Source organism: Triticum aestivum, chromosome 5D (genome assembly GCF_018294505.1).
Source record: "Triticum aestivum cultivar Chinese Spring chromosome 5D, IWGSC CS RefSeq v2.1, whole genome shotgun sequence".
Lineage (NCBI taxonomy): Eukaryota > Viridiplantae > Streptophyta > Magnoliopsida > Poales > Poaceae > Triticum > Triticum aestivum.
The window spans coordinates 564,865,001-564,880,156 of NC_057808.1; the positions used below are offsets into that span (position 1 = coordinate 564,865,001).

The 15,156-nt window shown below is 46.6% G+C and overlaps 3 protein-coding genes across 3 annotated transcripts; all 3 read right to left on the reverse strand.

Annotated features, from left to right (window-relative positions):
• Positions 1-655: 655 nt before the first annotated feature.
• On the reverse strand, positions 656-2,139 carry LOC123126270 (probable xyloglucan endotransglucosylase/hydrolase protein 27). Its single transcript, XM_044546634.1, has one exon. The coding sequence runs from the start codon at positions 1,875-1,877 to the stop codon at positions 792-794; it is 1,086 nt and encodes a 361-aa protein (XP_044402569.1). The 5' UTR covers positions 1,878-2,139; the 3' UTR covers positions 656-791.
• A 3,368-nt stretch (positions 2,140-5,507) lies between these two features.
• LOC123123947 (beta-fructofuranosidase, insoluble isoenzyme 3) lies at positions 5,508-8,743 on the reverse strand. Its single transcript, XM_044544608.1, has 9 exons — positions 8,527-8,743; positions 8,210-8,380; positions 8,055-8,063; positions 7,509-7,902; positions 6,882-7,371; positions 6,604-6,762; positions 6,271-6,515; positions 6,069-6,162; positions 5,508-5,972 (listed from the first exon to the last, which is right to left on the reverse strand). Exons 2-9 carry the CDS (start codon positions 8,376-8,378, stop codon positions 5,778-5,780), a joined length of 1,755 nt encoding a protein of 584 aa, XP_044400543.1. The 5' UTR covers positions 8,379-8,380; positions 8,527-8,743; the 3' UTR covers positions 5,508-5,777.
• Positions 8,744-11,171: 2,428 nt separating this feature from the next.
• LOC123126271 (uncharacterized) lies at positions 11,172-12,745 on the reverse strand. Its single transcript, XM_044546635.1, has 2 exons — positions 12,539-12,745; positions 11,172-11,597 (listed from the first exon to the last, which is right to left on the reverse strand). Exons 1-2 carry the CDS (start codon positions 12,743-12,745, stop codon positions 11,262-11,264), a joined length of 543 nt encoding a protein of 180 aa, XP_044402570.1. The 3' UTR covers positions 11,172-11,261.
• Between the last annotated feature and the right edge of the window lie 2,411 nt (positions 12,746-15,156).

The following is a 15,156-nucleotide window of genomic DNA, read 5'->3' on the forward strand; positions in this document are numbered from 1 at the left end:
CACCGCGGGGAACTGCGGCCAGGGCATTCCACCCGCGCCGCCAGCGAGAAGGTGAGGCCGTGGGAGGCCGCAGCCGCAGCCGACCCAAATCTGGCGCCTGCGGGTGGGGGGGAGGAGGAGGAAGGACAGCCCCGCCGCCGCCGGTCCTCCGGTGGCGGCGACGCGGGGGCGAGCAGGGGGGCGGACGACGGGGCGCCGGCGGCTAGGTTTCCCCCGAGTCGCCCGTCTTGGGCGACGCGGGGGCCTAACTCGAGTTTTCTCTGTCCTCATAAGAGTAAAGGCACGCTAAGTAAATCCAACATATAGGCTAGTTAATATCGTGTGGTTTCCGGCAAAATATTTCTAGTTCCCTCAACCTGAATGTTTTAAACAAATAATATTTGTCGGCTAAGTTATGCTTTTTGCAAGAGCATTGCTTAATTTGTAGGTTCATGTTTTGAAACCGTGCATAACTCAGTCTAACCAATGAATAAGTTGTGCTCCCATATGTTGCAATCATAGCCTAATTAGTGGAGTTGGTGCATAATGAGAAGATAATGATACTGGTCCTGCTGATGGATTAATTAGCACCACCTTTAATCAGTGACCCATTCAATTAGGGTACATACTAGCTTTTTTTTACTTATTTATTTAGATACAAAACCAAACAGATCCATCATCAACCAACTGCTCATCATATATAATCACTTTTGCCCCTCAAAAAAAAATATAATCACTTTTTTACCACTAGCTAGCTAAGCAACACTGTACAGCAGCAACGTGGCCGCCGGTGGTCCGTCCGATCCGATTAGTCAGTCGGCCTGCATCATGGACACGGCAAGCGGCCGCGGTGGCGGCGGCGTCGTCCGGGAACTGAAAGAGGCCTTGGACTCGCCCCACCGCTCGAACATCTGCCGGTCCGCCGCGTTCACCTCGCACTCCGGCAGCGCCGCCGGGTACCGGTCCGTGTCGTAGCACACCGTGTACACCATCTGCCTCCGCCTGAACCGCCGCATGTCCGCGCGCTTCCGTGCCGTCATGACCGCGTACTCCGCCGTCATCAGCTCCCACTCCGCCGTTGCGCACCGCTGCGTGGAGGCGCCGAGGTGGAGCTGGCGGATGTCTGCACCGGTGTCGGCGGGGCATCCACGGAGCACGAGGCCCGAGAACTCGGCGGTGAAGGGCCCGTGCCCGTAGTCCACCGTGTGCTTGCCGTTCTCCGTGGCCCAGGTGGAGCCGTCCCAGATGGTCACGTACACCGCCATGGGCTTGGACGGGTAGTCGGCTCCCATGTCACTGTCGTCGCCGTCGGGACCCATGCCGTCGTCCGTAAAACGACGGCGACTACGGCGGCGCTGCGCCTCGCGGACGGGGGTGCCGTCGACGTAGAAGACGACGGAACTGGAGGACCAGAGGATGGAGAACCTGTGCTTGGCGGCGGTGGGGTCGAAGGGCAGCACGTACCGCTCCTCCCGGCCGCGCGCCGTGCTGCCGTTGCCGTACACGTTGGTCTGCATCCGCCACCGGTGGCCCGCGCGGTTGCCGAGGAACTCGAAGTCCAGCTCGTCGTGGGTGGCCTCGAAGACGTCGCCGTTGGACAGATAGAAGGCGACGACGACGCCCGCCGTGTGGCCCGCGGGGAGCTTGACGTCGGCGCTGAAGAGGCCGTGGTGGTAGTAGCGCTTGGAGATGAAGCCGGAGCCGGTGCTGCGGTCCAAGGTGATGCTCACGGCGTCGCCGCCGGAGGAGCGACCCATGTTGGACTCCCCGAAGAGCGGAGCGAAGCCCTCGTCGAAGGTCACCGTCGGCACCTCATCGAACGGGGCCGCCGCGCAGAACACGGCGGCATGCATGCAGGAGGCGAAAAGCAATAGCAGCGTCACCGCTGCTGCCGCCATGATCACTCGATCAACCAAGAACTTGAAGGATGGGGATTTCTTGGCGCCGATCGATCGATCCACCGCCTGCCTGGTTTGTGCTCTAATGATGAGTTAAGTGGAAAGGATTTGGATTTGTATATATACCATGTGATGTGTCTAAACTCTAAATTGGTTGGTTTGCAGATAGGAACATGATGGAGGAAATGATAGGGAGGTTAGAGATGGTCGTAGCACCTAATAAGCTAGGTGGAGGTTGGAGATGGCACCGGCGGCGCCGCGCCGGTCCTTACCTGGTTGGCTGGGCTCACGGGACATCTATATCTATTTATCTAATGCAAGATTCCATTTTATTTTATATTGCATTTTTGCTTTTTGAGTAGGATATATTCTGCTGGATAAAAAGCTGTGGAAGTGTATTATTGTCTAGTTGAACAGACACCCATGCATGCATATTTGCACGTGGATTAATATATATTTTCTTGATTGATTTATTGATTGTTTTATCCAAGGAGTGATTATTTTCAACTTTTCATGGTTGGTTGTGTAGGGTTGTGTGTGTCTAAAGACCAATACATCCACCAAGATACAACTTTTTTGGGGACGGAATGGATTTTCTTAGTACTTTTATTTTTTACTTTTGCAAGAAAAATCTTTTGCTATCAGTGCACTCCCATCACAAATGAGGCTACACAAATATAATTAGCTAATGCTTTTATTTGCATTTTGCACATATATGTTGTATTTGATTTCGGTGTACATAATTATTTGGGAATGGCTAGAAATCAGTCAGCTGAATTTTTGGTTTGAGCTCAGTCGATTTTTGCACCGTTAGATGGGAAATCAATGGCCCACAGTCTTCTTTAACCTCTGGACACATCTCCTTCCTTCATTCATTCAGAAATCGATTGACGCCAAATTCGCATCAGCTGACTGATGTGCAGCTAAACTGTAAATATTTGCATATAATCAAACTCATTGCACAGAACCTAGAAAAGGAAAGCTAGCTAGGGACATATGAATATGATCGAAGAGAGCTGATTGGGATATGTTACCTACCTACATGCATAGCGGTTGAGTAAAGTTGAGGTCTCATTCACGGACGGTGGGTACTTATATACACGACGACGACTCATCGAGCCGCCAACGGTTGTGCACTGTGGTACTACCTCCGTCTAGGTGAATAAGTCACTCGCGTAGTTCTAGATCATCGATTTGATGAATTAAATATGTGTTATATGTCATGAAAAGTATATCACTAGATTTCTACACGGATGTAGTTTCTAAATATACTTTTTTGTCACATATAATACATATTTAGATAGTTAAATCGTCGACCTAGAACTACGCCAATGATTTATTCACCGAGACGGAGGTAGTAGTAAAAAAAATACTTATGCATGTCTTTCTCTCTATCACTTGTCCAAACTCTAACGGCATGCATGCATGCTTTCCATAGTAATTAAGCAACAATTTTAGCCTGCATGCATAATTACTGTTTCATGTGGCCTAGGTAATCCTCGCATGCATGGTTGATCACTAGTTACTACTCTCTCTGATCCATAATAGTGTCGCAGTTTTGTATTAAGGTTGAACTAACCTTAATTCAATACTGCGACTTATTTTGGATCAGAGGGCGTTTTTTCTTCTTCATTTTTTGCCGGAAAATTAGTAGTTACTACTCCCTCCGTCCCATAATGTACGTTATGGGACGGAGGGAGTACTGTAGTACTAGCCAGCTAGCAATTCCTGAAATTCGAGTATGAACTGTAGTACTAGCCAGCTAGCAATTCCTGAAATTCGAGTATGAATCGCTTTTTATATATATGGAGCAAATCATGTATCATATGTGATCATTGAACTGCATGTGCAACTACTCCTGTTGTGGTAAGATGCTAATAGTCCGTGGGTACTTAACAACAACACCTACTAACTTATTTAAGTGCATTTTGACGGTTATAATTAGTTCTCGTTAATCATTGCTCATGTGAACAAAAAAAATGTACACATATATGTTCCCATGTGAACAAACCAAAAATGAAGACGACAGAACATGGGCAATTGGCTGTTCCTTCTTGTTTCATTAGGTCTGATGAAACAGAGGATAGTTTATTAGCATGGTTCGGTAGATTAGCAGGTATGGTACTAGCTATCTAGCTAGGCATCTGTGAGAGAATAAATAAATGCATGAGTAGCTAGCTAAGCAAGGACGTGACACATATTGGCGCGTATTAATTTGTAATTAAGAGGAGATAACAGGACAAGGAGATGCGAACTATACAACAGAGACCTGAGCGATCAACTACTAGTACTGCTTAGCTAGCAGCACATACACGTACACGTATACGGCCATGCATGTATGGTAGAGTATAATAATATCAATACGGTACGGATGGGACGGAGCAACAACTTGGTTGATTGATTTGCCAGTTAGATATACCTGAAGCAAGCCTTGGAGGCAATAGGTTGTCATGGATTCCCATGCATTCATTGGACACTCCCTCGGTTCATTAAGAAAAATCCACACTATTTACCTGCTACTCACTTGAAATAATAAAGAAAAAAAATTAAGTATTGGGTAGTCCTCATGCATGATTACGAACCTGTTCGATGGTACACGTAAACTAAAGTGGTGCTCATAGTATATATTTTCCTAATTGTGTGTAATTACAATTAGTAAGAACTTAACTTGGGATTTTTCATAACATATTTTGCATAAACATCTCATATTATTGACTCGGGGCGAAAAATGTAGGAAAATAATCATGAATGCAGGTTATGAACTACAAATTTATCAAAAGATAAATAATATCATTCGTCGTGTCTTGCATAAAAATGACAGGACACATGCAGTGCCGGAGCGAGAGAGAAGGTTCAAATCATGAAGATCGGTCCATCCAGGGTACACAAGTTTCAAATCCTAAAGATCTGGGATGTGAAACGCTATTTTCTTTTCCAATCCTAAAGCGCCATGGAGGTAGCATGCGAGCTCGTCGGCCGACGCGATCGACGACGGGGATTGGCGGCGCTTGGGCTGGGAGCTCGGAGGATGGATGGCCTTGTCGTTGGCGGCCATGACGCGAACGGCGGTGGTGCTGTCGACAATGACGTCAGCGTTTCTATAACTTCATCTTCATTGAATTTTTTCCGCAATATCATCTGTGTTGTAAAAGTTTTCCCCGCAACAACGCCCATACTGCAGAAAAGTGAAGGCGGATTTTTTTCTCTGCAACATCATTTGTGTTGCAAAAATTCCTTCCGTCCGCAACAACACCCATGTTGCAGAAAAATGAAGACAAAAAAAAATCTGCAACATCATCTATGTTGCAAAATTTCCTTCCACAACAACACTCATGTTGCAGAAAAGTGAAGACGATAACAATTTCTGCAACAACACCTATGTTGCAAAAGGGTTTGTGAAACATGTGGTCTGTTGCAACGATGGGACGGGGTTGAGCGTTGGATGGCATCAGATCTAACGGTTGCTGGGGCGGTGAATCTTTTTAGATTATCCGTCGGCGGACGCGTAACACATGCCCTTTATTTTTCTATGCAATTTTTTTCAAGTGTGGGTGGGCAGCGCCCCCCTCTACTGACCAACGGCAATGGCGACCAACATATTAGCTAAGGTGGATCCTCACTCTACCTCAGTAACCTCACGTGGAATTCTTCCACGGCCAGGACAAGCCTAACAATATTTATTTTCTTTCTCTTTCGAATTTTTGTTGATATGTTGGCTTTTCAAGGCCTCCTGCCATTTGGAAAAGGTTCTGAAACAAAACGGACCATTTCCGGTCCGTTCTAACAACTCATCACTAAACCTGGAGCCTCTCCTAATTAATCTTAACTAAATCAACAAGCTAGCTAGCTATGGCTAGTCTAGGCTACTCTGAATCCTCGATCGACCGGGCCGGGCTGTTGCTACTGCCCCAGACGTTTGTTCATCGTGGGGGTCTTCATCTCCCATGCACGCAGGTTGGTGAGCTTGATGTCCGACTCGCCATTGTTGAAGACGAATAGGTGTGCGTTGTCCCCGACGGCCTTCCTCGGGTAGACCCTCGTCAGGATGCACGTCTTGCCGCCGGCACCAAAACTTTCCACCACAGAGTGGTCGATCTGAAATGTATTCGGCAACATGGCTTAGAAGAACCACCTCTTGCAAGGGTGCATTCAGTAAGTAACTAATTCAATGTACGTTTTGTGGTTACGTACCAATGTCCTGAGGGCGATCTTCTTGGTCTTGGTTATGTCGATGTTGACGAAGCCGGCGAAGGTCGGCCTGTAGATCTGCGACTCGAATGACGACCTGCTCGATCGATCATTCAGGATTACTGGATCTAGAGTGTGGTAAATTGCAAGTTGTATATAAATATATAAAAGCGTGACTTGAGTGAGTTATATACATGGGATCTACCTTGTAGGGTCGTTGCACATGAGGACGACATAGCTGGTGTCATTGTTCTTGAATACCCTGAAGAAAACAGCTGTTCTTTCCTTGAGGTCGTCGGAGGCGAGCAACCAGAGCCCAAATGGCCCGACGCCGCCCTTGACATGTGAGTTGAGCTTCTTGCACAGCCCCTGCGCGTCTGTCCGCCACGACGCGTTGAATTTCTCCGCCTTCTCAAGGTTCTTGATCATGAACGCCGCCTCCACGTCCGACTGGCATATATAGCATTGGCTCATCATTCACTAACAATTCATAGGGGGCCGCCGCCTCATGGTCTTTATATATACGCTTTGTACTGACCTGCACGGATTTGAAGCCGCCGACCTTGAAGTAGTCGCCGCCCTTGACGGCCTTGTTGCTGACATTGACGTGCTTCGCACGCAATGACTTGATCTCCTCTACCGGCCACTGAATTAGCTGCCTACCGCTCCGTGACAGGAAGATCTTCCTCGGTATCGCCTAAAAATTCAGAAACATTTAAATCTCAGTACGTGAAGAGCCATGTGAAGGTCAGGGGGCCATGGAAAAAATAGTGAAGACATTCTGTTGGTGTGATGCAAATGTGGATGTGTAGTGACCTGGATGCCGGCCCAACCCTTGTTGCGGTCGTCGGGGACAGTGTCTGATTCATTGGCCCAGCCCCAGAGCACGCGACGCTTCTTGACCGGGTCAAAGAATGACTTGGATGCATAGAAGTCGCCATAGTCGTATCGGAGACCGTAGTCATTGTCTGGGAAGTCGAGGTCAGGGGTGTACCTGTCCTTGGCATGGTCGTACCAGCCAATGGTGTAGTACTCGTAGCGCGTTACGTCGAGGCTCACCTTGAGCACATATTTTACCTCCGCAGCGACTGTGCTGTCATGCAGCTCTGCGGTGTCCACACCGCTCTGGTGGTGACGTCTGCCGCCGGCCACCGCCACGGGGTAGAAGTCTGGGCACTCCCACATCCCCGTGAGCCCAGCGTGCAGCGAGTGGTGTGCCTTGATCCACCTCCTAAAGTCACGGCTCCTGTACAACACCGCGATCCCCCTCATGTTCTCCTTGCTGCCAACCACCAGCCTCCAGTGTCTGCAAATCAACCACGGACATGAGCGTATAGCATAATCTTTGTGTAAATATCAATCCGGCAAAACGTGTTCTACATAATTATTTACATGCATGTATGTCAGCATGGCACAAGAGACAATAAATAGTGATGTACGTACCCGTCTGGCCCGTACCAAGCGGTGGTGGGATCACGGAAGGCGCTGGCGTTGATGCCATGGTCGGGGTTGATGATGGGGTTATAGTCGGGCTTGACCCACTTGCGGAGGAAGGGGTCGGAGAGGTTGGCCGGGTACGCGACGTTCTGCACCTGGCGTTCCTTGGGGTCGATGCCTGTGTACATGATGACCGGGACGCCGTTGGGCAGAATGGTGGCAGAGCCCGACCAGCAACCGTTGATGTCGAACGGCTTGGACGGGTAGATCCCGGGCTCCAACGCCACCCAGTCGATGAGGTCGGTCGACACCGAGTGCGCCCAGATGATGTTCCCCCACACGGCGCCCTTGGGGTTGTACTGGTAGAAGAGATGGTACAGCCCCTTGTAGTACATCGGCCCTGCATGCAGCATCCAGACGTTGAGATCGATATGATGTTAGGTCATACAAAGTGCACAACAGATCGATAGTCATGCAAAACTGATTGCTAATTCATTTGACCAATAGATAGATGCCGATCGAGATGATCAATTTGTATGAGTGCACACGTACCATTTGGATCTGATCAATCGTTGCATCGTTGTGAAGAGTTGGTTCGATGTCATCCAATATTAATTAGCAAAGGTCACACAAAAGAAATTGCGAGGAGTGAGTAACTTACTAAAGCAACTGATGGTGAAACGGGGAAATAGTCCACACATACGTACCATTGATCCAATGCTTGGGGGGCTGGAAGTGGTACCCGGTGCGCAGCTCCTTGTCCACCTCCGTGGCCTCCAACGACTGGAGCTCCGGGTATACGACATGCGACGCGTGCACCGCCAACACCGTGCAGTACAACAGAGACACGATCAATGGCGCCGCCGCCATCCCCATTACTAGAGCAGATAGAGCACGTGCAATGCAAAAAATTAGGGAAACGTTTAATCCGCAGGATAGAGCATAACCTAATTTTAGAGGCACATGGCGCTACTAATTTCCGATTAGGAAATCAACATCTGAAGCAGACATGACATGCGCGAACCTGGATTGGATCGGCCGGCCGATTTTCAGCCGATTGGTCGCGGAGGAGGATGGATTGATGCGGAGATTGAAGAGGAACGACGAAGGATCGGAGGACATGGCTTGCCTGTGGATAATGCGGCTGGATTTATAGGCCGGGTGGAGGAGAGTGATAGAGTCGACGCTCGCGTGATGCGGCGGCGGAGTAGAGTCTTTGGGGATGAGGGCGAGGAGCGAGCACGTCGGGAGCAGTTGAGGACGAGGTCGCTCCATCGACTGGTGCATGGCGGCTCGTTTCTTCGCGCGCTCTTGGTTCGGTTTCTGGCCCGCCTCCGCTGGCTAGGCCCAAATTCGTAGTAAACAAACGGGGTTCTCTGCCGCATGAAACCTCAAACACCATACATATATGGGCCCAAAGTCGTAGCAAACGGGTTTTTCAGCTAGGAAGCTTCTATGCACCGGTTTTAGAAGCATCCGTGCATTTAAATACTAGTTGGACAGTTCCAAATAAATATTGAGCACTTTGTCATGAATACAGGTGAACATTTTAACATACTAAACAATTTTCCATGAATTATTAAACATTTTAACTCGGAACCTGTGGGCGTGTGGGAAATAAGCTCGTCAGCTGGCTCCTAGCGCGCGCCTTCTCTTAAGTGTCACGAAACAATTTTTAATGGTACAACTTAAAAAACTACATGAACATTTTTTACATTATGTAAACTTATTTAAAATGTCACCAACACGAATACTTTCTAGTCGATGGAATTTTTTTCAATCATGTGGACACTTTCAACAAATTCTGTGAAGAAAACATTCATTGTCAAGATTATTATTAAAAAAATCATGAACAATATTTTTGAACGTGCAAACATTTTTTAAATGCCATCAACACTATTTCTATATGATAGAAGTCTTTTGTACTGCATTATCATTTTTTAAAGGAGCAATGAAGACTTCGAAAATTTGAAGTAAATTAATTTTGTAATATATGCTTTGAATATTTTGAAATATAAAACAAAGTAAAAAAGAAAGCAAAAGGGAAAACACGAACAAATGAATGAAAGAAAGAAAATGAATGGAACGACTGCTACAGGGCCCGCCCACTATGAGGTTGCCTGAGGCGAGCTGTATGTTCGTCTCGCTTGCTGGTGAGATACAGATGCTCCCGACATGAGCTGACTCACATCACACCCCTACAGACAGGCATAATAATATCATGTCCTATTCTCGTTTAATTAATTTTTGCGTGTTGCTTATTTCACTTATCCTTTCGCTCTATCTTCTGAAATACTAGTAGATAGACATTTTACTTTTATTTTAATTTTTGCCACCGGTTAGGGAGAACGTTATACGCCTATACCGTGTTGATTCAAATGCCATGACGCGGTTTCCTTGGGCCTTGGACATTGATGTGTCGGATAAAGCACCACCCCGCCGCCTTCCTTCTTTCCCATTGCTTTCCTTAGCGGATCCTATTTCGGGTATAGCGACCTCGCGTGTACCCCTCAGGGAGCACCTATATGGCGGCTTAAGCGCCACATGGAGGAACAGCCGCTCACGCGCCCATGCCCATGGGACAACCCATATAGGAGGCGAGCCCTCGATCGTGACTGGCTTCCCCTGGTTGCTCCATTGCATTTTGTCCGGTCCCAGCTGAATAATTGATTGGTCAACTGTTGACTTTTGTAAAAACAATTACGGAAAATGACATATACAAAAATTTCATGACTAAAGAATGTTCATAGATTTTGAATTTTTACAAAAAATTCAACAAAACATGAATTTTAAAAAAACTACAATTTCAAAAAAAATCATCCAATTTTAAAAAGTTCATGCAAATTGAATAATAAATTCATCAAGTTTTAATTTTTTAAATCAATATCCGGAAAATATTCATCAAATTTGAAAAACGTTCATAGACTTTGGAAAAGTTCATTGAATTTTTAAAAATCATCTAATTTGATAAAAGTTCATAAATTTGGAAAAAAGTTCATCCAATTTGTTAAAATGTTTATCAAGTTTAAAGAAAAGTTCATCTAATTTGAAAAAACATCAATTTTGAAATAATTCATCAAACTGAAATGAAATTCATAGATTTAAGAAAATGAAAAAGAAAACAGGAAAACCAAAAAGAGAAGAAAAAAGAAACATAGAAAACCCAAGTTTTTTTCAGACTCCATAGAAAACCCAAGTTTAAACACAGAAAAAAATGGGCCGGTCCGTTATTAGACCTAGTGTACCCTCAAGAAATGCCTACCAGGCCTATAACGACGCAGCGGGCACCGTTTCAGAAATGCCTACCCCTCAAGAAATAAGAAATAACGGTTGCAGAAACCCCGCCTTTCTCCTTTCATAAGTCTAATAAAAAAAATTATATTGTCGATTCCATTATCTACCCCCCCGAGCTACATACACATTGGTTGGATGCTCTTCTCAGATGGGTCTTTTCTAATTTTTTTATTTCCAATCTTTCCTTTTATTTATTTTTATTTTGTGTATTCCTATTTCTTTTTTCTTTTCTTTTTTTCTTTTTTTGGCGCACATCTTTCAAATTCATGAACATTTTTTGAAATCGTGATCACTTTTCCAATTCATGAATGTTTTTATACAATCATGAACATTTATTTTTCAAATAGTGAACATTATTGAAAGTCACAAACACTCTTTAAGATTTATGATTTTTTTTAATTGTAAACAATTTTTCAGGTATGCGAACATTGTTTTGAAACGACATAGCATTCCTTGCCATATCTGTCAGCACATTATTATCTCCACGGATGAGGAGGATCCACGTGTGAGTCGCTCCTTGATTCGAATCCTGCGAGCTTCATCCACCTGGGACCTCCTTGGGTCAATGGCATCACATTTCTTGCATGGGAGTTCACCACGCAGCTTGATTCTCTTCAACCCCACAGCTCGCTCCATGACTAGCCTTATGTAGTTTGTCACCTTGTCTTCCTCCTCGAACCCAAATATCTGGAGCAACTTCAAGTTCAGGTGCTTCAAATCCTTGGATGGCTCCCACACCATGGTGGTCTTCTCAGCACTTTCCTTGGGAATGTTGAAACATGAAGGCCGGTCTCGAGACAACTTCATGCATCGACATAGAAAATAAACAATACATGTTAACATTAAACTCGCAGCCAATCCATGCAGGAAAACATAGCAACAATGGCAGTTAAACATCTTTGCCATTTAAGATTATGCAACATGCTCAACACTAGCGGTTAATTAAGTTTAGGCCTCTCTAGAGTTTTTTTCTCTACAGAGCTTTTGGGAGAATCTGCATTAACTAAATCCTCCACAAAAGTAACACGCATGAGGCCTCATTTGACTTACAGGATTGGTTAAGTGTAGGAACAGGAAAACTAGAGGAATAGGATGCCCTGTCCAGTGAAACCCTAGGGATAGCAAAACTGATGAATTCTCACACAACTGCTATGTGATTGTAGTACAGGGAAATCACAGGAACTCATGAGCATTTAATAATATGAAGCTGAACTATGGATTCCGACCTCATTCTTCCTGCCAGGATTTTTCCATGAAGTTCGACCTCATTCTTTTTTTTCTTATGAAACTGAACTATGGATTTCCTGTAGGATTGGTTCCGATAAATCAAACAACATCGCAGGAAAATTTCCAGAGGGATCTAAATCCTACAAAAACCCTATGCAAATCCTGCAAATCAAACGAGGCTTAAATATGTTTCGAGGATTCCTATGAAATAATGCCCGCCTCCGGAAAATTCAAATGGAGCATCACAACTTTCATTTGAGTTGCACTATCATTCATACGCAACCAATGTGTTCCCTATATTCAGTTACAATGCATCATGTATGCATTACATCTAATAGAGTTTGATGAGTGACTGAAAATCGGATCGACTTCCTAGTACATTGTTAATGTTTTTTTTTTTTGCGGGGAAGTACATTGTTAATGTTGAATATTCGGGAAGCATGTCCTACCAGAAGTGAGCCATATATAGGGTAAGATATGGATGAAATTCAAAGTAGGTAAAGTAGCAGACATACATCGAAATTCTGCAGGGCAGGTGCAACCTCAAGGATAAACAGGGTCCAGCTCAGATCACACTCAGGAAAGATATTGATAAGCGCCACAGAAGTCAAGTTGCGGAATGTAGCAGTGAGGTGCTTCGGATGCTCCAGCTGAACCCAAATCTGTGGAAAGAAGAGGAACACAAGTAGAGAGATGAAATAATTAGAGAAGAAAACAAACATGCAATATTTACATGCAGAAGAAACTCATGTGGCACGAACGACGAAATTAACTTAACTTACCATTCGGGTGCCAAAACCAAGACACCGATTAGACAGATTCCTGGCGCTCCTTGGTAGGCACTCACTCAAAGCAAATGGCGCCTGCCATGCCTTGGCAATAGCATGGAGAGTTATATCATGAAGCTTTGGAACGTAGCCGAAGCGCACCGGGGGGTTCTTGCAGGGCCAAGATTTGCAGCACACTTTCCTAAGCTTAGGGACAGACACGAGCTCGATTCGTGTGCACACAAAGTAGTAGAACTCGAGCTCCTGGATCCCAGAGTGCGGGGAGTCAATCTTGAGCGCCGAGTGGTCGACCAGCCAGCGGAAATTAACTCAGGACAAGGTGCTTGAGCCTATCGCAAGAGGTGATGAGGTCGATGACTTGAGAATGTCCAAACCCGAGGTTATCGAGAGTTAGCTTGGTGAGCCACCGGAAGGCGACGGGGCAGGCAGCAGAGAAGGACATGAACCGCTGCCGCAGCTTGCCACGCTGAGGAGCAGTGTTGTTCTCGTACGGCGAGCATATATGAAATTCAAGACGTTCAGTCTCGCCGTGGGTGACAAGGTCCTCGACGGCACGTCCGAGGGTGCTCAGGCCGTCCGACACAGGGAAGAAGTCGAGGACGAGGGTCTTGATAGCGCACTCGCGCTCGGCCGAAGGAGACAGTAACCTGCATGTGGCGGCCGTGAACGCCTCCATGATCGCGTCCGGAAAGGTGCCGTGGAAGTGCCGGACGTCGAGGTGAGAGCCGGTGGGGGAGGTGCCGCCACCTCCTCGAGACTGCGCCGGCGTGGACCGCGTCGCGCAGGTCGAGGCGCTCGAGGATTCCGATTAGGAGATCGTTGGGGAGCGCGCTGATTCTGTCCTCACCTCTCGGTCGATGTTGATCTTGTGCGGCGGCTGCGGCGACTGGATTCGTAGGCCGATTGAAACCCTAGCTAGAAGTAGAACCAGTCGCTTGTATGCGCCACTGAGACGGTGGCCGCGGCTCCTCCGGCGCTCCACCCCCCACCTCCATCGTGCGGCCCGTGGATCCGGAAAGAACAAGGGAAGCCACCTCCACCGCGCGGCCAGGTCGATGCAGCCGATTTCCCCATCGGTTCCCCTCCGGTGTACGCTGCCGCCGCTAGTCGCGCTTGGATTTGGATCTTCCTTGCTTGGATGCTGGACGCATTGGACTGGGTTTGTTTTCTCTTGGGCGGCACTTGTTGTTGGACGCGAGTAGGGAGCAGAGCTCAGTCCTGTGCGTGCTCTACACTTTTTTCAGCGCCTGTTTTTTTTGGGCAAACGATAAGAACAAATTTTCGACTGATACTCCCTCCATTTACTTATACAAGGTCATTATAAAAAATACACTTTGCATCTATACAAGCCCACCAACATTAATCGAGACAAAAGTTAATGCTATTTTCCTTGAAATAGCAACCTATTTAATATTTGCATGCATGCAGTCATAATGACACTCCAATCAGCTTTCTATCCCTTCTTTGCATGCATGCGGTGTATTAATGATCTCACTAAACGATAAAAAAAGCGGGTTTAAAAAACAAGACAATAAATTTTATTTTGATACATGTAATATGAGTTTGTGGCCTTGTATATAAAAATAGAGGGAATACTACAAATTTTCAACACGCCAAGTAAATAATCGGATCAGATTCCTCGGGAACGGCGTATATCATATATTCGACTGATACAAGAACGTTGGTGGTGTTGAGCATCCCATCCGATCCCATCGACGTCGCCTGCCTGCCTTCCTTGCTTCCAACTTTTGAGTGCCAATAAACCAGCAAGCACCGCAACTGGCTTGTGCCTCCTCGACAGCACAGCACTGCACTGTTCCATTCCATTCTTTTGCAAAGAGACATGGTGCTGCTGTCTCTAGCCACCTTTATGCGGATTGGTTTTGGATTTTGATGCTCCTGTCTCTTCACTGAGGACTCAAGCTAGCAGATGCTTACTTATCGTATGCTCGATGGGCACCATGCATGCAACGTGGCCGCGTCGGCACCAGCCATTGCCCACTGCTGTTCCTCCTGGAGTTCTATATAAAGGGGCCGGGCAGATCGCCACTACGACGCACACCCAACTCTACCCGCCTCCCTCCCTCATCGGACTAGCTAGCTAGCTAGCTGCTCCCTCCTTTCCTCCCTCCCTCGTCGGACTAACAGCATGCTCCTTCTCCCTCCCAGACCCAAGCCTTGATCTTATCTCCTCCGACCTAAAGTCTATCGAGGTCCATATAAAGACTGACCTGCGATGGGTTCACCTCCGCCGAGCTCTGCAATGGGGTACCCTCATAAAAAGAATGACCTCATTGTCTTCAACTAAGACAATGAGATCATTCTTTTTATAGGGGTACCCATAT